Source organism: Sceloporus undulatus, chromosome 1, assembly GCF_019175285.1.
Source record: "Sceloporus undulatus isolate JIND9_A2432 ecotype Alabama chromosome 1, SceUnd_v1.1, whole genome shotgun sequence".
NCBI lineage: Eukaryota > Metazoa > Chordata > Lepidosauria > Squamata > Phrynosomatidae > Sceloporus > Sceloporus undulatus.
In genome coordinates this window covers 362,987,162-363,013,461 of record NC_056522.1, presented here as the reverse complement: position 1 = coordinate 363,013,461, position 26,300 = coordinate 362,987,162, and the positions used below count along the sequence as shown (strand labels likewise).

Below are 26,300 nucleotides of genomic sequence, written 5' to 3'. Positions count from 1 at the left end.
GTAATCTTCAAGAGATGGGAAAATTTATCTAACATCAATTATATCTTTAACCCATTTATCTAATTCCCAAACCAAACATTCTTTGATTCATATTATCCGATTAACAAAAATCATGTTCTCGAACACAAAGATTCTTGTAATATACTACCAACTATAGCTAGAATTATAAGAAGACCGGTGCACTCTTTTTACACTTCTCTCCAATCATGACAGCTACATAATACGTAAGCCAAACAAAATAAGACATTTGAAGGGATACAAATTATATGCCAGCTCAACAGTTTGTGTGTGAAATTTCAGAGGATAACTAGGTCTGCTAGCACTAGTACAAAGCTAACTTAATTCCTTTAACTACTGTTCTTTAGAACCTATTACTTTGCTGATTTTTTTAAAAAATGCAATCATATGCTAAAAAATATTGCTCTAACCAAAGGTTCCAGTACTCATTGCTTTAATTTTGTTTGCAATACTTTGATTATTTTTGCTGCACTTTATTTTTATCTGTGTAGTATCCTAAAGCATATTTAGTGTGGTAATAATTATCTTATTAGCTTTAGAAAGATATTTGTAGTTTTAGCAGAAGTCTCTTTCCCAGATGTTTCTAAAATAAAAATAATTTAGAGGAGTCAGTCTTTTGTTTGGGTAGTATATTCAACAGCTAGTGGTATCACGTTCTGGAATATAGGAAACTATTGTAACATCTCTATTTGTCCATCGAGCCCAGAGGTCTCTACTGTATATACTTGACTATAAGTCAACTGCATGTATAAGTCAAGGGCATGTTTTGGAGCCAGATTTATGGATTTTGCTATGATAAGTCGAAGGTAAAATTTAGGGGCATATAGCGAAGGATCTAAAAGATGAAGCAAAGCAAAACAAAACAATACAATGCTCTTTGTGTTTACTCTTAAAGCTAGATGGATGAGAGAGTAGAGGGGGGGGGGGTCATTGTTTCCAGGACAGATTATACTCTTGCTTTTCACCAGGGGATGGTTCTTTCTTTTAAATAAGAATTTAGATGCAGTACTTACATTGACCCATGGATATGTCAACACAAGTTTTTTTTGGTCAACTTTTTGACCTAAATTTCTAGACTTATACATGAGTATATACAGAAATTTTGATTGACAGCAGCTCTCCATGGTTTCTGGCAGAGGTCTAGAAGAGACGCCCCTTTTTTAAAATGGGACGTCCTGCGGACGTCCCAAGTGGCGGTCTATAACCCGCCTAAGAAACAACAGGCCTTGGTTGCACCCTGTAAACAAAGACATAGGCTAAGCATTTGTGAGTCCCTCCCTCCTTAGTATGAGCAGAAAGCCCTTGCTTATTTTGCATTCTCTATAAGAAAGAGGCAAAAGAGATTTTAGAAAGCAGCCTGTGCTTAATAAAGCAGATGTGTGTTTCCTTATATACGGAAACTACCCTTGGGGCCAGGATAAGTCCTTGGATCACTAGTTACCTTTCTCTCGTTTATCTTTTTTGTTTGTTTGTTTCTGCATACAAAAAAAATCCTTCTTTAAATAATTTGGGATAACATACAGTAATTGTTTTTTTGCTCTATTCTTTAGTGTAGGTGAGAGTTATAATGTATAGCACACAGAGAGAGACATGGAAAAAGTTTTGGTAGTTAAAAATTCCACATCTAGGAATTTGCAATGCTTTACTAACCCTGCATATGCAGAATGGTGGGTCTGGGATTTATGACAGCAACTTTGGCCACCAAGACTGTGTGCAGAAGATGGAAAAATAGGAAAGTAGCAAGTGTAATGATACTTTGAGTGTGCATTTTAAGTATATATAGACTTCTTCCTTGGATCTCGTGAACTACTGCATATACTTGTGTATAAGTCTAGAAATTTAAGTCAAAAAATTGACCCCCCAAAAAACCCTTAGTCAACTTATCCATGGGTCAATCTAAGTATTGTACTTTAACTCTTATTAAAAAACAAGAACTATGTCCTGGTGAAAGGCAAGAGTATTATCTGACCTGGAAGCACTGACCTCCCTCTACTCTTATCCATCCAGCCTTTAGTGTGGGCACAAACAGTTATGTCTGCTGGCATTGTTTTCCTTTGCATTATTGTTTTGATCCTTTGTTACATGCCCCTAAATTTTATCCTCGACTGATCCATGGGTCATATCAAAATCCATAATTTTGGCCCCAAAACTTGCCCCCAACTTATACATGAGGTTGACTTACAGTCGAGTATGTACAGTAACAGAGAAATGCTAACAGGGTATAGAGAAAAGGCAGAACTACTCAACACCTTCTTTGTCTCAGTCTCCCAAAAGGAGAACAGTGCTCAAACTGGTAGTACAGAAATGCCTGACTACCAGGGACGTAGCCATGGGGGGGGGGTTCTTGGGGTCCGGACCCCCCCTTCCATTAGAAAAATGAATGGTGCCGCCGCACTCAAGCCCCATTATAATGGTGGCACTTCGTCTGCCCCCCCCCCTTCCTAAAATCCTAGCTACGTCCCTGTGACTACTGTAAATGATTTCAAGTCACCAGGGCCAGATGAACTACTTCTAAGGGTATTAAAAGAACTGGCGGAAGTAATCTCAAAATCACTTTAAATAATCTTTGAGAATTCCTATAGAACAAGAGAAATTCCAGCAAGCTGGAAGAGGGCAAGTGGTGTCTCCGTCTTCAAATAGGAGAAAAAGGAGGACCCAAACATTTACGACCCAGTTGTCCTGACAGCAATACCAGTCAAAGTTCTAGAGCAGTTTATGAAACAGCCTGTAAACACCTAGAAAAGAATGATATAATCAAATAAAAAAATGTAATGGCAGACTAATCTTATCTCTCTTTTAGATAGAATTACAAGCTTGGTGGATGAAAGAAATGCTGTAGATATACAATATCTTGATTTTAGTAAGGCGTTTGTCAAGGCCCCTATGATATTCTTGCAATGAAGCTAGTAAAATGTGGGCTAGATAATGTGACTGTTAGGTGGATTTGTAATTGGTTGACTGACTGAACCCAAAAGGTGTTCACCAGTGGCTTCTCTTCATGCTGAAGAGAAATAACTAGCAGGGTGCCACGGTATTCTGTCTTGGGCCGAGTGCTATTCATCTTCTTAATCAATGATTTGGATGATGGAATAGAGGTCATGCTAATAAAATTTGCAGATGAAACCAAGTTAGAAAGGATAGCTAATAGCCCAGAGGACAGAATCAGAATTCCAACTGGCCATAACAGATTAGAGAGGTCAGCCAAATTCACAGAAGCAGGGAGAAAAGTAAGGCGCTCCATTTAGGCAAAATAAATAAAATGAAATGCACAGAGGTAGGATGGGTTACACTTAGATTGACAATAGTGCCTGTGAAAGTGATCTATGAGTCTTAGTAAACCACAGGCTGAACATCAGTCAGCAGTGTGATGCGGCACCTCAAAACCCAATGTCATTCTAGGCTGTTATCAATAGGAGTATAGTGTCTAGATCAAGGGAAGTAATAATGCCATTCTGTTCTGCTTTGGTTAGACCTCTACTGGAATACTGTGTCTGGTTCTGAGCACCACAGTTCCTGTGAAGCTATATAGCTTTCATGAACATCTTAATATACACATGTTTCCAACAATGTAATCATTAATATTTGGCCATATGTGGTCAAGTGTTGCATCAGTTGTTTAGCATAAGACTTGTATATTGGTATGTGTCCTCCATTAGTACCTTTTACCATTACACTGACAATATCATATTGAATTACTTTCCTGTTCTGCAGCAAATTGTGACTATAATCTAATATTCATATGGCAATATGTTTCCTTTATCAGTAATTCAGTGGCATCAGCATGGAGCAAGTATTCAGAATGTAGAAATGCACTGACTTCTTCTTTTAAATCCTAGGTTGCAGTTGTTAAAATGAAGTGTACAGAACGCATTTACGCAATGAAAATCCTAAATAAATGGGAAATGCTTAAAAGAGCAGAGGTAAGTCTAATGTTCCATTTCAGATTTGTTTTTTTAAAAAAATTATTAAAGAAAATTAAAGTGAACTTCGGCTAGATTAGAAGGAATTAACTGCATGAGCATATAGGAGCTTCATTTTTCTCCCCCAAAGTGAACTGCTTTAATGCAATCAAGTCTGACAGTCCCTTTGAGGCATCTGTTGTTCTCAGCATTACTGTGTATTCGCTTACCAGACAGTCTGCCCTAGTTTTTTTTTTAACCGTGAATTATATTGGTTAGATTTTTGTTTACTGTAAAACCAAGTTAAAGGCTACATGGAAGCTTCAGGTTTCAGTTGCTGTGACATACAGAATCATGTGCAAAAGACATTATTTCAGACAAAGAATAAATGTTTATGCACTTGAAAGTTCTTCAAGGAAGATTGTTCATGTGGTTGGGTCATATAGAGACCTTTGCTCCTTAAACATGACTTAAATGTAAGAAGGTATTTATGCAAGTAAAGTGCAGACATATTGTTGATTTGCCTTTAGCATGATACATTGTTTAGAAATGTTATATATCCCATAAAGAACATTTTATGTACCTTTAAAATATCAGGATATAATATGCTAAAAACAGTAGTGTATATAATATGATATCCATAAAGCAGTGCATGGGGAAGGAACCTAAATTATAAGGCATATATAACTAGGAAAGTATGAACTTTGGTATTTTAAACTGGTCCCTTGCCTACTTTCTGTAATTTCCCTTACACATAGACATTTGCTTGCATGTGGACATAGTCTTTCAATTGACTTTTTTTTGCTCTCTACTAAGGAGTGTTGGTTCCTGTTTTGAGGAAGAGTTCCTGTTTTTAGTACCTGTATAGTAATATTCCACATTTCTTCCAAGTTCCTGAAGGCAACTTGCATTTATTTATTTATGAAATATCCTTGCTTTTTTCCAGTGGACTCAACATGTTAATACAGATTAAAAACTACAAAAACTTCAAAAAAGTTTAAATATAAAAGTTATTTAAATAATAATAATAATAATAATAATAATAATAATAATAATAATAATGATAATAATTTCTATTCCGCCTTTTCCTCACGTAATCAAAGTGGATTACAACAAGAACATTAGATGACAATTAAATGACAATTAAACAATTTATAAAATTACAGCTACTAATAGTCATTAAAAAACTATATGCAAATCACATAACAGCTTACACATCATTAAAAGCACTTCCCAGCAGTTTCTAAAAGCCTGAATAATGTTTTGACTTGCCAACAGAAAAAGAACAAGGAGTGGACCATCCTAGACTTTCTATATATGATTGCATTGGTGATGGAAGACTTAAATTTCCCTGACAGCAACAAAAGAGGATTTGATGAAAAAAAATTTCTTTGCTTACTTCTGAAATATACCATATATGCTTGAATATAAGTTGACCGCATGTATAATTCAAGGGCAGGTTCTGAGGCCACAATTATGGATTTTGATATGAGCCATGGATAAATTCAGGGTAAATTCAGGCATGTAACAAAGGACAAAGCAAAGGAAAGCAATGTCAAAGAATTTACAAAATTCCATGAGGCATACCTCTTTGTGCTCACCATAAAAGCTGGAGGGATGAGGAAGGAACTATGGTAAATGGTGACTGTGAAACGCATGGGGCAGGCAACCAGACACAGGTGGGGTTAAGAAAATGCACATACAGTTGGCTCTCCCTTACTGCCCCATTCTTCTCAATAGCAATGCTGCACAAAGCCACACCTATGTGGACATGTGCACGTCTCGCGGCCATTGAGGACAACAGGACTCGAGGTCCCATGGAATTTGCCATCTGATGATAGCCTTAAACTGGATGGCCCCTGGGATCTCTTCTAACACTTTGATTCTATGCTTTTGTGAGTTTTAATGTGATAACCTGGCCTGATTTTAAACCTAGAATAGCTAGCAAGCATACACAAATGATTTATTCAAATCCTTGGCTGTGAAAACCTATTGTGTGACCTCAGGCAGGTCACATACTCTCAATCTCTGATGAAAAAGAGGCAACCGCTCTCTGCCAAGAAAAAAACCCACAACAGTTTCATCTTAGGGTCACCGGAAGTCAGAAACAAATTGAAGGCACAAAACAAGATCTTAATGTTTAGCCACTTTTACACAGAGTAAAAAATGGACAGTAGATTATTTTCTGTGCCTCTGTCAATTTTTTTCTCCTGTAAAGTGCAAAAGGTTGATTTTTATATTCACATCAGCTGAAAGATAGGAAAGGCTTGCTGAAGTGAACTCTAGATAGCAATTTCAAAGGTGGAATCTGGTGCAATGGCAGTTTATACCTTAAAAAAAGTTAGCGTACCTTGAATTTTGGAAAAAAGAAGCAACAGCTAACTCTTGTTTCTCACAGCATAAAGACTAGTGGTGTTTTGTTCTTCCTCCCTTATACTGATTTGGCCTTTTATGCCTTCAGAGTCCTTAGCAAGAGATTAATTAAGATTGTAATAAGTGCTTTGCCGACAATCCTAATTTACTCCCCTTCCTAGGACTCCCCTTTCAAATTAGTCAGAGCCCTTTAAAAGCTTAACACATTCTGGATGGGAGGAGGGGAAGAATTCTGATCAAAAGATTTGTGCCTCATGGTTTCTATCTCCAGCTCTAATTCCCTTTCTAAGGTACCATCTTTTTTGGGCCCATTTCCCCCAACCTGTTTTCTCTATCAACCTTCAGTTTCTTTGCCCCCAGAGGGTGATGATATACATCATATTATCTTTTGCTTTTTAAAAATAAAAAATAATAATTATAGCATTCCTGGAGAGTCCCTTCCTCCAAAATATGCAGAAATTACTGTCATACCTGTGGGTGCTTCTTTTCCTGGCTGCCTGAGAGCCACCAAGTTCATACCAGAAGAGATAGGAAAGGATCCACAACAAAACATTGCAGTGTATTTTCAACTTCACACTGGAATACTCCTCTTAGCAGTCAATCTGAAGGAAGCACCCTGTAACTCTTTGGTAGGAGGGAAAGGGCACCTTTTTTTAAAAAAACTCTATCTTACCTTTCCTGCTATGGGAGAAAGTCCGCATACAAGAGTCTCACCTTCTGCACTTTATCCTCACAGTGATTTTATAAGTAGGTTAGATGACTCGGAGGCAGACAGACAGACACAGGTGGAAGGAAAGCGTGACTGGTCTAAGGAGTGAGTTCATAACTCAGTGGGACTTGAACCTGAATCTTTCCAGTCTTGCCACCACCATTACTATACCTCACTGGCCCTAAAAGTTCAAGTTAAATTTACCAGTCAGCCCCAAATCTTTCTGTGTTCCTGCGTGTTTGATTGCTTATTTATTTATTGTATTACATTCTGCCTCTCTTTTAAAAATGGGATTGAAGGCATGTTACAGTAGGAAAGAATGATGACAAAAACACAATTAAAGCACAAAACAATATATGTGTGTGTTATGGATGGATAGATGCATTTGCTAGCCCATCCTTTTTCCAGTCCAGGACCAAAACCAACCCGCAGTGTATTTCTGGAAGATGCAGAGGAGCAATCCATCTTTGAGTTGTCTTTGGCACCATCTAGAATCAGAAACAAGAATTTTCTTAAGTGTTTCTTGTCCCCTCTTTTTAGTTTTCACTCTTCTGCCTTTACCCCCCAACGGAGCAGTTTCTAGAGCTTACTCTCTTCTGTTCTCTGCTTCTGTTCTTTGATCTTGTATTTCTCTGTTCTCTTAATTTACTGTTGTCAAGGATAGGAATCAAGCAACTCCTCCAGGTGTTGTTGGAGTGCAAGTCCTAGCACCACTAGCCAGCATAGCCAGTGGTGAAGAATGCTGGAGCTATCTTGAGGACCACATGATTGCCATCTCTGCTCTGCTGTGCTTTTTTGTTTAACTTTAGATCCCCACTCCTGTTGCTGTCAACAAAATGTTCTTATCTACTACTTAAGTTTCTGCTTTTTCTCTGTCTCTGCTATTGATATTGGTGAGAGACATAATAGCTATCTTCCAAATATTAAAATGAAATTAAATGAAAAGCACAATTTAAAATACTGTGCCTAAATTCTTTTTATCCCATGCCACTGCCGAGTTGAAACACTCCTTCACTTAGACAGAAAATAAATATACGGTACTTAGAACGGTCTTTCTCCCCTGTTCAATATAGGCGTCCCCCGCTTATTTGACAGGTTAAGTACTAAAGCATGTTAGTTTCCACATTTCGATTCCCACTTTTTGACAGTGAACTTAAGTTAGGATTCACTTTTCACACTGATTTCCGTGGTATCTAAATCTAATTTAGCCTGAATTCAGTCCCCTCCCTTGTTTCAAAGTAAAACTGTATCTTTCATATGCCAGTTGAGAGAAAGCATTTGATTTCAGAATTAACTCAGAAGAAATATTGGACCAAGTATATACACTACTCAATTGGGGATGTCTAAGAATTATTATTTTTAGTAGTAGCAGCAGCAGCAGTAGTAAAACATAATTCTAAATGAGAGACTCCAGTTTTATTGTGCTTTTTGAGCTTGGCTTGAAATGTTGTTTTGATAAGTTGTATTTTGTTTTGTTCCTTTATATGGTTTGTTGCAGTATTAGTGGGTATATATGTGTTAGGCTGTAAATCATTTTAAAATGCACATTAAAATACCATGCAAATATAAATCAAGTATTTCAAAAACTCCCTTTTCTCATTCCACATTTAGACTGCTTGTTTCCGAGAAGAGAGAGATGTTTTGGTGAATGGAGATTGCCAGTGGATTACTACATTGCACTATGCCTTTCAGGATGAAAACTATTTGGTATGTTTAAGCAATAAGGCTTTAAAGAAGTGGACTTCAGCACCTTGTTTTTCCGCTGGATGTCTTTTGGAGAATTTAGAGCATTATTTACTTACCTTCTCATCATTTATTTTCCTCTCTAGAATCTTGATTTCCCATTAAATGTAATGAACTTGTTAATTTAATTAGATGAATAATAATAGTTCAGCTGAATGCTTATTTCATAGTCATTTATCTTTGCACAGTGGCATTGTGTGTCATTGTATATACAAGAATTCAGGACTGGTGATAATATCCAGGGTTGGATAAACCAGTTTGTGGACCAAATGTGGCTTACTTAATGTTCAGTTATTGCTCTTCAGTATTTGATGGACAGGAAAACTGGAATAGTTTTCAGTGAAGCCATCTTTAAAGTGTAAAACTTTGCATATTTGCAAAGAATGAAGAAAGTCTTGGAAGGAAGTCTCCTTGATTACCATGAGGTTTATCCTAAGGTAAATATGCTTAACATTACAGCTGTAGTGTGTGTTTGACTATGGCCAGTAGATGGGAAACAGCCATTCTTTCCAAGGACTATTGCCAGAAAACTGTAAATGCAAAGAGGGGGCTTAAAATGTGTGGGTTGGTTTGATTCTTTGAAGAGAATAAATTGGGAAGACACAGATATGGAAATACAGATTTCAACCAATGATATGAATGAAATTGCCAGGAATTTTGGACAAAGTTGTCATAGGCAAATGAAAGAGAACTGACATTTTTCCCTTTGGAATTTTTTTTAGTTTATTTTTCAGACAAAATTAACTAATTACCTCATTGCTGCTTCACTCAGTGCTTAAACATTTGAGTTGAAACCTTAAACATTGGGTATTGTGATTCTTTGGAGGTCTTTAAACAGAGGCTGAATGGCCATCTGTCAGGGGTGCTTGTGAATTCCTGCATGGCAGGGGGTTGGACTGGATGGCCCTTGTGGTCTCTTCCAACTCTACGATTTAAATAGATGATCATAATTCCAATTCTTTATCTATAAGGGAAAGTACACTTTTAGAGTAATATTTAGTATATGGGATGAAGTAATTTTAATTGCTAATTTTAGCTTATCATTGATTTTTAATCAATGTTTTTGCTGAGTTGTATGCTGCCTTGAGAGGCTATGCCATAAAAAAGCATCTTAGAACACTTTCAGTGTAATAATTTTAAAAACTAAATAGAAAGATTGATTGTTTTTGCTTTTCCTGCTAGTGTATGCAGTTCTAGTGATGCAGTTTTGTCTACAGTGTTTTAATTCTAGTTATTTTATGTAATTATTCTTTTGTAGATAGAAAGTGGAATTATTTTCTGATCTCCCCCCCCCCCCCCCCCCGGCACTGTGATGAGTCTGTAGTTTGAAGACAAAAATAATTGGAAAGAGTCATTTAAATGAAGCTTTCAATTACATTCATTACGTCTAGAGAGAAATGTCATCAGTATTGACTGAAAGAGAATCCTGGAGATCAACCGTGACAAGCAGTCAGTATCCATACCTTTTGGCTGACCTATATTTTCGAGCAGTTTTCTCTTCTGAGTTAATTGCTTGTCAGGAACTGATAACACCAAACTCCCGAGTTACCAATGTCTCAAGGCATCTTTTCCTTTACCTAAAGACAAATCTATAGCCATAGCTCCAGGACCCTGTTTTCGTAGCTAACTATTGCTATTCAGTCTCCACTGTAAATATTCCTAGAAGCTATTTAGCTAGTTACTTTACCAAATTAGTAAATAGATAACTCTGTGCCCCCTCCTCCCATGTCTTGAGTTTACATTGTACGCCTGAGGGCAGGGACTGTCATGCTGATAATCTTTGTATCCCACTCTGTTGGGAGCCTTTTTGGCTAAAGAGTGATGTAGAAATTCAATAAATAATAATTAGACTGCGTACAATGGTTGCTATCACCAATTGCAGTCGGGTCAGCCATGAATGATGTCAATGAACCATTTGTTTGACTACATTCTCTATGAATGTCATGGCAGTGGCCTAAATCTAATAGTTGGTCTATTACTTAAGTGAATACTTAATGTGCATCGATTTTGTAGGCAGTCTTCCACGCAGGCATTGAAAAGCCCTAGACTTGATTACCTTTAGTACAGTTGCTGTGTCATGTAGTTTCAGAACCATTACTTAGTACTATGACGCTTAGGCATTTCTGTTCACATACTGTATAAACGTTGCTCAGGGAAAATTTTAAAAATTTTAATGGATTCTGCCTGGTACAACATAAGGTAGCTTAAAATTATATTTCTGTCTTTACTTTAACTACATTATCCAATAACATAAAAATTCCACCAAACAGTGATACCATTATTGGGCCAACCAAAATGAACATATACATGTTACAAGCTTTTGAAGTTCCATTGGCTTCTTCATCAGTCAAGGTGTTAGAAACCATACAGGAGAAAAAAATGGAAGAAGTTAGTCATAGGCTTGTATTTTGCTGTCTTTGTCCTTAGTTCAAATGGTATGGAGGGATATCTCTTGCAGGCTGGTACCTCCTATTCCTGGCCGTATAGCTACTGGGAGATTCTCAAAGTCCAGGAAATTTAATTACATTACTTAATGGTTTACAAAACCCAGTAAACATTTAAAAAGATCAGATGCACAAAAAACAACCAGATTGATTCCCAGTTTCTACAGATTCCCTTTTCTCTATAGCAGTATAATTGCTATTCAGTTATGGCTTAATTTTACATTCTACATTGATTCTTAGCTGTACTGTATGTTTACTATTTTGTTTCTTTAGTACTTAGTAATGGACTACTATGTGGGTGGTGATTTGCTGACACTACTTAGCAAATTTGAAGACAAGCTTCCGGAAGATATGGCTAGGTTCTACATTGGTGAAATGGTTCTTGCTATACATTCCATTCATCAGCTACATTATGTTCACAGGTAAGGAATCTGCCTTGCTGTTGTGAGCTACTGTGATATTTTTTGTTATAAGGCAGCATATAAATATGTAAGTAGCAAATAGAATAAATAATAATAAATGTTTTCAAAATAACGAAAACAAGTGGTTGCATTATAGCCCCACTCCGCGTGAGAACAGCTCCCGTTCATACAGGAAACAATGACTTCCTTGAGAATACAATAAACTATACAATACAGTAAACATTGCTATTCTGTGTATATGGATCTGGTTTGGCCATATGAATGCACATTTATCAGTACCCCAGTTTGAAGGTGAGCTTGTTTATTTATTTATTTATTTATGCATTTGTGGTATCTTTTACCTTTACATACAGTACTTTGAGATTCCCTTGGGCATAATGTCACCAACATTCTTTTTGTTGCTTTCTGATATTGGTTTGGGTGATGCCCACTTTTCTATTAGGAAAAACTGATCATACAAAAGGTCACCTCAGATGATACATAGATATAAATAAAGTTAGGAATCACTTCTGTTCTCTTATTCCTGATTTGCAGTGCCTCCAACACACATGTTTAGCAAGAAGTGCATCACCACTTTGGTTAGTTTTGTCCTTATCTCCAAATGTTCCAGGATGTTTACAGGATTTATTTAAAGACAGGTTTAATATCAAAGCTGAAATCATCAACTTTCACAAACATAGTTTTTGAAATGCTTTAGGACTAGCCAGGGAAAGAGGTTTTATAGGATATTGTATCTAACCAGTATTTGGCTGGTAGCTGATGGTAAATATATCTGCAGTAGTGTAAAGAGTTCACACCTGCCAAAAAACATATTCAGGAAGATTGCTCATTATTACAACTGGACAATTATATTGAAAAAACTAGTTCATTTATATATGGGCCCACACCCAGAATGTTTTTCTGAAAAACTGCCTGCAGAGCTTTCACTGTTGGGTGGTATGGAAATGTAAGGAATATGTAATGCAAAACACAAAGGTTAACTAAAATATTCTTGAATTTAGTTGAGATGTTAGTCATTAAACTCACACTGACTACTTTGTTCTTGAAACTGTGTAATATTATCACTTGGAACAGAATAAGTACAAAAATAAATGAAATCAATTAATATGGCATCAGGAATATCAGACTGTTTTATAACACGTGTCACCAATTTTATTGCTATATTCTAAGGGATGTGTAAATACTTGTTATAGATGAAAGCTTCAGCAAGTTCTGAAGTCACTTTTTTACAGGTAACTGCATCCCAGATTTCATGTTGGGATGAAATTAAAACAGAATTTACATGTATTTTCAGGACAGCTCAAAACCTGAACCCATCAAACCAGTCTGGCTGTATATACATGCAAAACAATGCAGGCCTCTTCCACATTTGTAGGAATGAATAATGCATATGTTTTTTTAAATGGAAAGCTGGTTCAGTATGTATATGGGCCATGCAGAATGGTAGCAGTCAAATATCCAGATTATACCGATTTTGAATTACGGTATTAAAGAAATTTCCACATAGCTATCTATATGAGGTGGCTGCAACAATTCCTTTTACAGTGGAGCTGGCAGTAGGATAAGCTGTTGGTTTGAGCAAGATATTTGACCATTTTTAGCATACCAATAATTTTCTCCTTTAACTAATGTTTATCTTGCTAACGTAATGTAACTTTTGGTGGCCTTTTAAAATTATTACTCCCTCAGGAAATCACTTGAGGACTTTTTGCCTTGGTTAGAGCAAGATAAAAAAATGTTTAAAGCCACTTTCCCGAGTAAACAAACCATGGTGAATTTCAGAAAAACTACTTATTCATTTAGTTATCTTAAGAATGTTATTGACTGTTTTAATTGCATTATATCTACTGTATCGACTTTTAGCGTTTCTTTTTACATGATAGTTATGTTACAAGATGTGTATATATACAAGCAAAGCTTTAAAAGAGGAATTTTTGTTTTGAAGCTTTTCAGTTGTTACTCACCTTCCTTCCTCTTACACTGTGGGAGGAAATGGAAGGGAGAGTATGTATAGTACATTTTCATTGTTGGAATGCCCGTTCCAGAAATTGGAACTGTTTCCTCTGGGAAACAGAAGTATTAAGAGAAGCATGAGAAATACTGTCCTCAATACAATTGATAAAGTTCCAAGACTCATATCTTGATACATTTTGTGCCTGACAAAATAATTGTGCTGTTCCTTCAGTGGGAATGGTTGGGGGAAGTCACTTAAAATAGATAATTTGTACCGTAATTTATGTTGCGATTTTCTGTGCTGAATTACTGTGTTATGTATTCATTCATAAAATATGGACAAGTACAACATCTAGTTTCTTAAGTAATGTTGGGGAGGCAGTTTCTTCAATGCTGATGTATCAAGAACCTACATTAATAGCAAGATGTGGATAATTTACATATTTTGTTGCATAGAACTGATGTGTGTTTTGAAATTGGCAGGCTGATGGGTGTATTTTTAAACTAAGTCAAAACATAAAGGCCTAAATCCAGCTGCTATTCCCAATTGGAGCAGATTTAGTGAATTGGAAAAATCCCATTGATTCATTGAGTTTAGTTGGTATTAACAATTGGATTTTGGCTATAGTTACCAAGACTTATTAAAAAATCCTTAACAGATTGCTATGATCCAATCATTATAAGTTGCAAATAGAACACATTAAATTTAATCACAACAAAGTAGTAGTTACCAGTTTTGCTATCAACTGTAGGAAATAGATGAATCTGCCCTTTTGCAAGTGCTTGAATTTGCTATCTTTACATGTTGTTGTGAATGGCTAATCATATGTGCAAAATAAGTATATTAGATTTAGAAAGCTGAAATTTTAAATTGTGCTTCTCTGAATTTGGGGGAAATTGGTGGGTCAGGATCATTATTAATACATGGATATAACTTTTTAATTGGATTAATGCCATGATGGTGATGCTTCTAACTCTGATATATATACTGGTATTGTTTGAATTGTTGTTTTTTGTGTGTGGCATATTTTAGAAAACTGTTCTTTTAACCTCTTCTTGTTTGTTGTAATAGAACATAATAAAATATATTTTAACGTGTACCATGCAAATTATGATTTACGATCCTTGTTATGCTTCAAGTCTTACATGAATTTGCATACATGTTTTGCCCTGGTTATGTTAAACAAATAGCTGTATTTTAGTCAGGTATATAAAAATATTTCAGATTTCTTTTAATGGAAGAATTGAAAGATATAGCCATGTTAGTCTGTAGAATCAGTGTGTACAGAGATCTTGTAGCACCTTTGAGACAAACTGAAAGAAAGAAGTTGATATCATGCTGCCAACTTCTTTCTTTCAGTTAGTCTCAAGGGTGCTACAAGATATCTACTTTAATGGTTATTTTGTATTCGATTTTGAATACCAAATCTGGGGAAATCAATCATTTACTGGCACATACTACATATCTACTTTAACCCACCATGCTATTATAATATTGTGGTGAAGATTATATTCTACATTTACAGCTAAGACAATGTAGGCTATGGCCGGCTTTGGGAGGCCATTCCTTCTCAGCCATCTGCTCCGCACCAATATTTCAGAGGAAGGAACTGGCAAAACCACCTCTTGAGTATTCCTTACCTAAAAAAAAACCCTATGCAGTTCATGCGGTCACCATAAATTGACAGGTGACTAGAAGGTACATACACACATAGAATGACTGCACTTGTGGAATAAAATAAACAGTTGATTTTTGAACTATATTAGTAAATGATATGTAAAGTTAGTATTTTAACCTAATATATATTCTATGTGAAAATAATCCCATTTCTTTTAAAATCAGAGATATAAAACCTGATAATGTTCTGTTGGATGTGAATGGCCATATACGCCTGGCAGACTTCGGATCATGTTTGAAGATGAGCGAGGATGGCACTGTATGTATCAGTAAAATTTTTATTATAAGATGTGTTAAATTGTATGGTACAATAATTTTCTGTCAGCTTCTTAATGTTTGTAAGATACAGGCTGTGACTGATGTTTCTTCTTCGTGGTCTCTGCGAAGCAAATAAATGGGTTATTCTGTGCGTGCACAGCATTTCCGGATCCTACTGGAATCACTAGGGAAGACTTTTTGGCAGTAGTTCTGCCCACCCTCTATATAGGCAGGAGGTCTTCCCACCCTTTCTCGGTTCCTTTTGTCCGCTGCATGAGCAGCTTAGGGACCTCGCTCAGGAATTGCTCCTTCCTTAGCTTTCGCTTTCATCTACTGCGTTTGCTCTGACTTCATTTTGCCTTGATGACTCTTTTGGATTGTGATTTGGACTTGGTTTTGGACTCTGACTAACAGTAACAACTCAGATTCCTTGACCATTTTCTCTCTTCGTCCCTTGGCTTTGTTGGAAAATGTCTGCGCACTCTTTTAAGAAGTGATCCGATTGTGGGACCAACATCCCAGCACTCGACGGACACTCTTTGTGCCTCCTCTGCCTGGACGAGGGCCACATCCCTGCTTCCTGCCCTCATTGCATGGCCTTCACTCCACAGGCTAGGAAGAACAGGGAGATGCTCATGAGATCCATGTTCTATGCGCAAATTCTGAGGCCTCTCACTTTCTCCAGAGCCTCTGCCAAGGCTGCCGTCGCGAAGGGCAAGCTCTCATCTCTGGCTTCTGGGGTCCCTGCCAAGGCTACTGCTGCCGAGGGTACTACCCCTTTGTCTCCTCCGAGGGTCCCTGCCAAAGCTACTGCAGCCGAGGGCAAATCCCATATGGATGTCTCTGGGTCCCAAACCCCAGACAAACACGGACCAGGATGTGGCTGGCCACCCATCCTCATCAAAGAGGAGTAAGTCTTCTGAATCCTCCAAACCGGAGAAAAAGAAGCACAAGTTGTGGGACAAGTCAAGGAACTCATCCCATCATCCCGCAAAAATGCCTCGTCTTTCTGCAGACTCTGACACCGACCTGGCTTACCACCCCAGCCAGCTGATACCGACCTGGCTTCGGTACGTTGTGCCCAACCAGCACCTCTCACTGAGACGTCTCCCAGTCCCAACTCTCAGGCCCGACCCGAGGCAACCACCTTTTTACATTCCCTCTCCGAGCCCTACCAACTCTCGGAGGGCTAAGAGGAAGTTTCCCCTCTCACCCATGCGGTGATCCCAGACCGACTCTCCCAAAGTTTGGAGGTTGTGGACTTCAAGGATGAACAAGATGACAACACATCCTCTGTCATTGCTGAACCCCCTAGACGGGATGTCATCTTTGATCAAGCTACGGGATCGTACTTCATGCCTCTTGATCCATCTGGAGTGCATGGTGGTCAGTTTATCTCAACCTTCCAACTGGTTGAACCCGCCATGCCTCCACCAAGATCAACTGCTGGATCCATCCCTCGGTCGCGCCTCTCCTCCGTCTCTCGAGCGGAACCGTCCCATGCAGTCGACCTCTGCTGTCCCCTTGCAAGTCTGCCCTTCACTCCCAGTACCGATAGCCTCTCAGGCCCTCTCGGCTTGGACCAGAACCAGGTCATTCTCCGCTGAATCCGCAGACCACTCCGTCTCGGATTACTCCCAATCTCTCCAGCCACGATCCTTGGCGCTCCTTGAGACTCCCTCCTTCTCCGATGACATCTTCTCTTTCTCCAAGCAGATGATCCGGATGGGCAAAGCTTTGAACATCGAGGTCCTCCATGCAAACTCTCAAGCTCTCGACCCTATTGCTGAAAGGGTGCGTGACAAGCTTCCAACCCCAACCTCTATTGCATTCCTGCCTTCCATGACCAGAATTGCAAAGAATTTCTGGCTTGCTCTGTCTATGGCCCAGCTATCCACCAGAAAATTGAACAGTCTCTACCACATTTCACCGTCGGAGGAGATCTGGCTTTTTGAACACCCTCACCCTAACTCGGCAATCATGGAAGCCTCCCAGGTCCTCTCGGCTCCAAAGATGGCTCTGACCCCAAATGACAAAGAAGGTCGCAAGCTTGACTCCATGGCACGGAAGTTCTCAAAATCCAGAACTACTCCGCATGTATGGCTGCCTATCAGCAACAACTTTGGGAAAAAGCTCTTCCTTTTTATGAAGGCCTTCCTGAGGACAAGAGACGGACTGCCATGGCCATCCATGCGGGGACCCATGCTTTGGCCTCACACTAGATTTCAGCAGCCCAACACTCTGCTGACTGTGCCTCCCGAGAGCTTTCGAGCTTCTTGGCCCTGCGACACCATGCTTGGCTAAAGGCTTCAGATATCACAAGTCAAACAGGCTATTGAAGAGCTCCCCTTCAATGCCAAGGAATTCTTTCATAAGGAGACTGATTAGAAATTGGATTTCAAAAACAAAATGATGAACGCAGCCCGTAAATACGGTATGTCTTCTTCCTCCACTTCTCATTTTCCCTTCTCTCAACGTCATTCAGGATGGCAAAGACTCCCCTACCCCCCAGCCAGGGTAGATCCAACCAGTCCTCGGACTACCAACAACAACGCTTCCTCTCTCAGCAACAAGGGAAGCGCCAACAAAAGCAAAAATACAAACAGCCCTTCCACAAGAAGGAAAACTCAGACCAAGGCAAACAACGTTTCTGAAGTTCTCCAACACATTCTGTTCCGTCAACCCCCTTCAGGGATTGCTTGGCCCACTTCCACCACGCTTGGGCCTCCATAACATCTGACTTTTGGGTGCTTTCAATAGTCTGTAGGGGTTATGCCCTAGAGTTGCAATCCCCCCTCCAAGGGGTACCATCCTCACCACCCTCCCCTCAGACACCCTTCTCGATGAAGTGTTGCAAAAAGGGGCCATTGAGCCCATCTCCCTGTCCCGGAGCTGACACTGTCTATTTTCTAGATATTTCATTGTCTCCAAGGCTTCATGGGGCCTCCATCCCATCTTGGACTGCGTTTTTTGAACTCAGACTGGTTTGCCAACTTGGACCTTCAGGATGCCTATTTCCACATCAGCATCCAAGAAGACCACCAGAACGTCCTTGCTTTCTCTGTCGGCCCTGACTGCTTTCAGTACTGAGTGCTGTCCTTCATACTCTCCTCTGCACCGAGGGTTTTCACAAAGTGCATGGCGGTCCTAGCTGCATACCTCCGCCAACTAAACATCATCATCTTCTCCTACTTGGACGACTGGTTGTTTGTGGCTCCGTCCAGACAGATGCTCCTTTTCCATCTCGACTCGGCACTCTCCCTCCTTCAGCACTTGGGACTCATGATCAACAAAGAGAAGTCCACCCTCCGCCCAGACCAGCGGGTGCGCTTCATAGGAGCCACCTTGGACTCAAAGACCTGCAGAGCATACCTCCCTCACGACAGGTTCCTCAATCTCAGGTTTGCAATTCGTCGTTGCCTACATCACTGCCTGGACAGCTCAGCTCGCCCTCAGCCATATGGTGTCCACCACATACATCACGCCATGGGCCCATCTCCACATGCGTCCTATCCAGTCCTGGCTCCTCTCAGTGTTCAACCCTGCCTTTGACGACCCACGGAAGTGGCTCACCATGCCAGGGCCTGTCGCCCATTCTCTCTGCTGGTGGCTCAACCCACAGAATGTCTTGGCGGGCATCCCTTTCCTCTCACTACAATCTCAGTCTTCACTGACCACCGTTGCCTCAAATACGGGCTGGGGAGCCCATCTCAACGATCTCTCTGTCTACGGCAGATGGTCCCCCAAAGAGTGCCAATTGCACACGCTCGAGATGCTAGCAGTTCAAAAGGCACTCAAAGCCTTCAAACCCTCTCTGCGGAACCAGGTCCTCCTCCTCCTCATGGACAACACAACTGTGATGTATTACATCAACAAGCAAGGGGGTACCAGGTCGACCACCCTTCTCAGCCTCACCCTTCAAATCTGGAACTGGTGCATCCGAAGGCGGATCAACTAGCAAGCCATTCACCTCCCTGGAGAGAACAAACCGGCAGACAAATTGAGCAGAGCTCCAGACTCTTGTCACGAGTGGCAACTGAATCCTCAAGTCGCCCTTCACCTGTTTTCTCTGTGGGGAACCCCAGACGTCAACCTTTTTTGCCTCACATCTCAGCACTCAGTGCAACCACTTCTGTTCCAGGATCCCTTCACCTTGGTCCCGAGGAGATGCCTTCCTCTTCCAGTGGTCCGGCAAATTGTTCTATGTCTTTCCCTCATTTCCTCTCATCACCAGAGTTGTAGCCAAGCTACGAACGGACAGATCAGATGTGATCCTGATCACCTCATGGTGGCCAAGACAGCCGTGGCTTGCCCCGCTTCTCCACCTTTTCCAGAACCACTTCCGGCCTCTGCCTCTCTGTCCCAACCTTCTCATCCTCTACGATGGTTGGGTTCGCCACCCTGACGTGGACACTCTCTTTCTGGTGGTTTGGAGGATCCTGTCCTGACTGGGCTCTTGGTACCGGTCCGGGAAATCATTTTGGCTTCCCGAAAGCCCTCCACTCAGCGCTCCTACGCTTTCAAGTGGGAAAATTTTTGGCCTTTCTGTCCTCAACAGGACTTATCTCTTCAGAGGTCACGGTCTCTGTTGTTCTGGACTTCCTCCATCACCTCTCAGCATCTGGACTCTCTATTTCGTCCTTAAAATGCTACTTCACAGCCATTTGTGCACACTTTCAATTTTCTGGCCACCCATCCTTCTTCACCGATCTGCTTGTGAAGAAATTTTTCAAGGGCATTGCCAACCGAAGACCGCTGGCAGTGATCCCGATCCCGACTTGGGACCTCCAGCTCGTTTTAGCAGCACTCGCTACCTCACCCTTTGAACCTCTGGATTCCTGTGACCTCAGGCTCCTCACCTGGAAGACAGCCTTTTTGATAGCCTTGGCATGCCGTGCCAGTGAACTCTGTGCCCTCCGTACCTGAAATTTTTTAAGGACAAAGTCGTCCTCCATCCGGACATTTCCTTTCTACCAAAAGTTGTGTCCGCTTTTCATTTGAGCCAGGATATCAACCTGCCAATGCTAGCACCAAACCCGACCACCAACACCGAGCGCCAACTCCGTTCCTTTGATGTCAGGCAGGCGTCAGCCTTCTACCTCGACAAGACTGCGTCCTTTCGTCGTTCCCCCAGACTTTTCGTCTGCTATTCCAACCCCAAAATGGGGCTTCCAGTCACACCTCAACGTTTCTCCAAATGGGCAACTTCCACAATCCTTCTCTCTTATGAGATTTTTGGGAAGACTCCACCTGCTCGAATTCGAGCCCACTCCACCAGGGCGGTAGCTTCATCTTCAGCCTTCCTCTCCAGAATTCCCTTGGAGGACATTTGCAAGACTGCGGTATGGTCACAACCTTTGACCTTTATCAAGAACTACAGACTTGATACCAGACAGCTACGTGAAGCAGCCTTGAGATCCTTTGAATTCCTACTTTGAAACCAAACAGTACTGCTGCTTGCGGACAACACCACCATGATGTACTAAACAAACAAGGTGGCACAAGGTCCCAAACACTCCTCGACCTCACTCTTCGAATTTGGGAATGGTGCATCGCACAACACATAACTCTGCAAGCACTCCATCTACTGGGCAAGGAGAACGAGTTGGCAGACCAACTCACTCGGTCCTTGGATTCATGACATGACTAGGTGCTCTATCCCAAAGTGACACAATGGCTATTCCACTGTCGGGGCTCGCCCTGAGTCAGTCTCTATGCCAATCACTTGAACTGTCAGTGCTCTCTGTTCTGCTCATGGAACGGTATCCGAGATTCTTGAGGAGACACTTTCCTGTTAAAGTGGCCTGGACAACTTCTGTACACCTTCCCTCCATTTCTGCTCATCACCAGGGTTGTAGCCAAGTTGAAACGAGACAAGTTGAATGCCATCCTGATCACCCCATGGTGGCCGAAGCAATCGTGGTTCGCGCCTTTCCTACAGCTAGCCTATGGGACCTATCTCCTTCTGCCCTTGCATCCCGACCTTCTCACCCTACAAGAGCGTCAGGTTCAACATTCAGACTTGGAGATACTTTGCCTTGTCACCTGGCGGAATCGACCATGACCTCCTTGCCCAAATCCATACAGACTGTCATTTGAATTGCCCACAAGCCTTTGACTCAGAAATCTTATCATTTGAAATGGACCAAATTTCTATTCATTTTTGGCTGACAGAGATCTGTCCCCCTCTTGGGTTTGAGTTCCTCAAGTTCTGGAATTTCTTATGTCCTTAGCAGAAACTGGACTCTCCATTTCTTCTTTAAAGTGTTACCTGTCTGCTATCTGTTTACACTATCAGTTTGATGGCTGCCCCTCTTTTTTCCAAGACCCCTTAGTAAAGCAATTCCTCAAAGGTTTTGTTCATCTTCATCCTCCTGCTTTGGTACCAGCGCTATCTTGGAGTCTTGAATTGGTCCTCGTGTAACTTTCCAAACAGCCCTTTGAACGCATAGCTACAGCTGGAAGACTGCCTTTCTTGTTGCCATCACCTCAGTTCGCCAAGTTGGTGAATTTTGTGCCCTTCGATTGGGCCAACCTTTGTCTAGACATCAACTTTCTGCCCAAGATGTTTCATCCAAGCCACGATATTGTTTTATCAATCTTGGCTCTGAATCCGACCATCGGTACTGAGCGCTTTTTGCATTCACTCTATATCCGCAGAGCGCTTGCATTTTATATCGACAGGACTTCAGATCTGAGATTATCCAAAAGACTGTTTGCTACTCGGATTCGAAGCTTGGACTCGCTGTCACTGCTCAGTGGTTCTTGAAATGGATGACTGCTGCTATTCATCTAACCTACAAATTCTCAGGGAAGACTCCTCCAGCTCGATTTCAAGCACATTCTAACAGGGAAGTAGTGATGTCCCCTGCTTTTCTCAGTGGAGTGTCCCAAGAGGACATCTGTAAAGCTGAAGTCTGGTCCCAGGCATTGACTTTCATCTCTCACTACAGACTGGATACCAAGGCAAGGAATAATGCAGCCTTTGGGAGGCCAGTGTTGCTTTCTGGTTTGCATTAAGGTTTGTTGCATTGCACGCTTCCTACCTACCTATTTAATAAAGCCTATTTTGGTTTACTACTCCCTCCTCCTGTGACTATAGTTGGTTAGTCTAACCAATTTGTGTGATTCACAGAGTCCACGACAAAGAAGGACAGGCTGCTTACCTGTAACTGTGGTTCTTCAAGTGGTCATCTGTGAATTCACACAAACCCACCCCTCCTTCCCTCCAGTCGTGTCATGCTCTTTCACATGTTCCCTCATCATGCTGCTATTCAATGTCCAATTGGAACTGAGGGAAAAGAGTGCCAAAAAGTCTTCCCCAGCGATTCTAGAAGGTTCCGAATGTCTCTGCGCAGGTGCAGGAAAACCCATTTGTGTGAATTCACAGGTGACCACTCAAAGAATTACAGTTACAGGTAAGCAGCCAGTTCTCCTTTTTTTGTGATCTTGATGACTAACATGTATGGGTTGCTTTTTTCCTGCACAGAGATCTTCAGAAGCTTCTAGAGCTATGTTTGATGGTAACCCCACCCTCTTGCTCACATTCATATAAAATGTGTATCACTTCTGAAAACAGGTTCCTTTTCATCTGCCATCACAGTTAGATCATTAGGAAATTCTCAGAGCATTTTGACATTTTTCTACATTGTCAGTTCTTCTTTTCCAAGGTCTTATGGCCCCAAAGGGCATCTTCAAGAAATGTTTAGCCAGTGGGACAAAGATCTCTTATACAGACTGTCACCTCTGCCTGGGTGAGGACCATGCAGTAGACTTCTGCCTGACTTGCCAGGCTTTTACTTGCCAAGCGAGGCGTAATAGAGCTTTCCATCTTAAAGCACTGGGCAGAAGCCCTCCAGAATGCAGCCCTTCCAACCCACATCAAGCCACTTCATACAGCATGTGTTGCTATCTGCTCCTGTACATCTTCAACTATGGAGCACCAGTTTTTACACTCACTGAGACAAATTCCAGCATCTTTGCACAAACTTTCTCAACAAAAACTTAGATACCTTCTGCTCGAGAAGCCCCAAAGCCCATGTAATGTAATGCAACCATGATCCTAAACATCCAAGCAGATCTACCAAAGAATGGCTGCTGAAGAAGAAATTCTAGAATAGCCAAGTCAAAAGTCTGGATCTAAACCCAGTCAAAGGGTTGTGGCAGGACCTGAAGCAAACTGTTCAGTCTACAAATCCCTCAAATGTCATTGAATTGAAGTAGCTGAACTAAGAAGGAATGGCCCAGTATTCCTTGAAACTGATATGAGAGGCTGACCAACAGTTAAAGGAAACATTTACTTGAAGTAATTTCAGCTCAAGGGTATGCCACTAGTACTGAATCTAAAGATTCACATACTTTTTCACACTAAATATGACTCCATTCTTGATAAGTAAATGCTGACAACAAATTATAATTTGTGTGTAACCCTATCTGCTGTTCTTTGCCATGGATTATGAAGTTAAATTGAGATCTAATAACATTTTAGGTTAGAATTTGTCTAACTCCTAATATTTATTTTATTTTAAAGGTGCAGTCTTCAGTTGCAGTGGGCACACCTGATTATATTTCCCCCGAGATACTGCAAGCAATGGAAGATGGCATGGGAAAATATGGACCTGAGTGTGACTGGTGGTCTTTGGGTGTTTGCATGTATGAAATGTTGTATGGTGAAACACCATTTTATGCAGAATCACTGGTGGAAACCTATGGGAAGATTATGAATCATGAAGTAAGAGCTTTTAAATTATACATTCATTAAAGTGCTCACTTCTTTTATTTCGTAAGTGTATCTTCAAAATATTGTGTCAGGATTCCATGAGGTTTTTAGCCATTTTGAGAAATGTTGTAGTGGTGGTAACGATCTCATTACCCAGTGGAATTTTAAACAGCTTTTAAAAAATACTTTGCAAAGAACTAACAACTTGGTGGCCTAATGATCAGAGGCTAATGGGATACAATTGCTTGAACTTTGCTATGGTATATTAGGAATATACTTGGTCCACCATTTCTGAAAGGCTACTTGTGGTGCTCAGATTTGCATTATCTAGAAGCCTTTTCCAAAATATTCAGTGAAAATTCATGTGCTTAGGTGCAGTTTACCTGTATTTTAGCTAACAATATAATACTGCCAAGTCTGGGCATAATTTGTTGACCTTTTCTAATTATCAGAATTGTTGAAGTTTAGTTTCTCTTGTGTTTTAACTTGCAGTAAACATATTTAGAAATCCTCCTTTAATCATTTATAGTTGTGAAAAGAAAACTTTTGTTCCATGTTTTTTTCCTGTTTGTTTAGGAGAGATTCCAGTTTCCATCCCATGTTACTGATGTGTCTGAAGAAGCAAAAGACCTAATCCAGCGTCTTATCTGCAGCAGGGAACGTCGTCTGGGGCAGAATGGAATAGAAGATTTTAAGTCACACGCCTTTTTTGAAGGACTCAATTGGGATAATATCCGAAATCTAGAAGCACCTTACATTCCAGAAGTTAGCAGTCCTTCTGACACCTCAAATTTTGATGTAGATGATGATGTTTTAAGAAACCCTGTAAGTGATTTATTTTCTCCTCTGTTATCTTCTTGTCTGTTACATGAGGCCACAGTTTTCAAAATTGTTTCCCTATTGACTTCTGTGTCATTGAACATCCATATATTAGAGGGATTTTCTGGGAAGAGTTCTAAAGTACACATTCAAATTTCCACAACTTTTCTTTTACTTTTCTTGCCTCTGACTTTTGTGCTGTGTGAACTGAGCACCTGCGAGCTCATCCAGCTCTCACTTCAATAACATTTTACATGAGGATCAGTAAATCTTTTAAGATTGAAGTTGCTTATCTCTTTTTCACAAACTTTGTCAGTCCACTGTTTTACTGTGGTGTAGAACCATAGCATTTATTTCCCATGCAAACAAAATTATACTCAAAATTCTACAGAATAGATTGCCATCGTATATTGAAAGAGATAAACCAGGATACTTCTTACACCAATGTGCTTTAACATATAATTCATTTTAATCAGCCTCTTCAGAATGGGGTTAAGATAATATGTTTAAAATAAAAAAGATTCCTAAACATACATCTCCAAACTGGGTGAGTTGGAACAATGTAGTTCCATATAAGCTGTGACGTCACTGGGGAAGTGCAGAATGCTATACCCAGAGGGACTGGCATGGCTACTGCTATACCCAGAGGGACTGGCATGGCTACTGGGCAAGTGAGAAAGGGCTCTTTCCCACTTGCCCAGCAGCTGCACCAGACCCTAAACCGACCCTATGGAAGCTGCACTGCTGCCCCTCTCAGTAGTGGCTGCTGCTGGGGGACACCGTGTTTTTAGAGTCTTGTGTGCATAGCAGCAGCCATGTGGGACTCAGAACAGTGGGGTGGGAGTGAAGGAGCCTTCAGAGTCTCACGTGGCAGCTGCCATGCATATTGAATTTATTTTTAAAATTGTAAATAATTTATTCATTGTAAATACAAAGATTCTTTTCCGTGATGATGACTTTGATAATAATAAATAACCTGGATATCAGCATGTTAACCCCACAGTTAATCTGGAAACTGAATCAGAACATGTGTCACAGTGATGTGCTATTAAAATAAAAAAAATGAATCAACACAAGGGATACTTATGAACTTTTTTTGATTATACATTCTGAGAGAAGTAGAAAGTCTTTTTTTTTTTAAAGAGAGAGGCCAAGGGAACCTGGGGTTGTAATTATGTTGTAAATACCTTTTGATATGTGAAAGAAGGCTCCATAGTGAGTGGGGAGGGGTGGTTGTTTGTGGTGTGAATGCTTGTATGTTTATT

At 40.4% G+C, this 26,300-nt stretch overlaps 1 protein-coding gene across 1 annotated transcript in view; it reads left to right on the top strand.

Moving 5' to 3' along the window:
* CDC42BPB (CDC42 binding protein kinase beta) overlaps window positions 1–26,300 on the top strand; it is a 164,465-nt gene that overhangs the window by 71,416 nt on the left and 66,749 nt on the right. Inside the window, 6 exon segments of the mRNA XM_042448163.1 lie at window positions 3,855–3,938; window positions 8,611–8,706; window positions 11,460–11,608; window positions 15,405–15,498; window positions 24,028–24,228; window positions 24,793–25,041. Coding sequence (XP_042304097.1) covers window positions 3,855–3,938; window positions 8,611–8,706; window positions 11,460–11,608; window positions 15,405–15,498; window positions 24,028–24,228; window positions 24,793–25,041 — 873 coding nt within the window.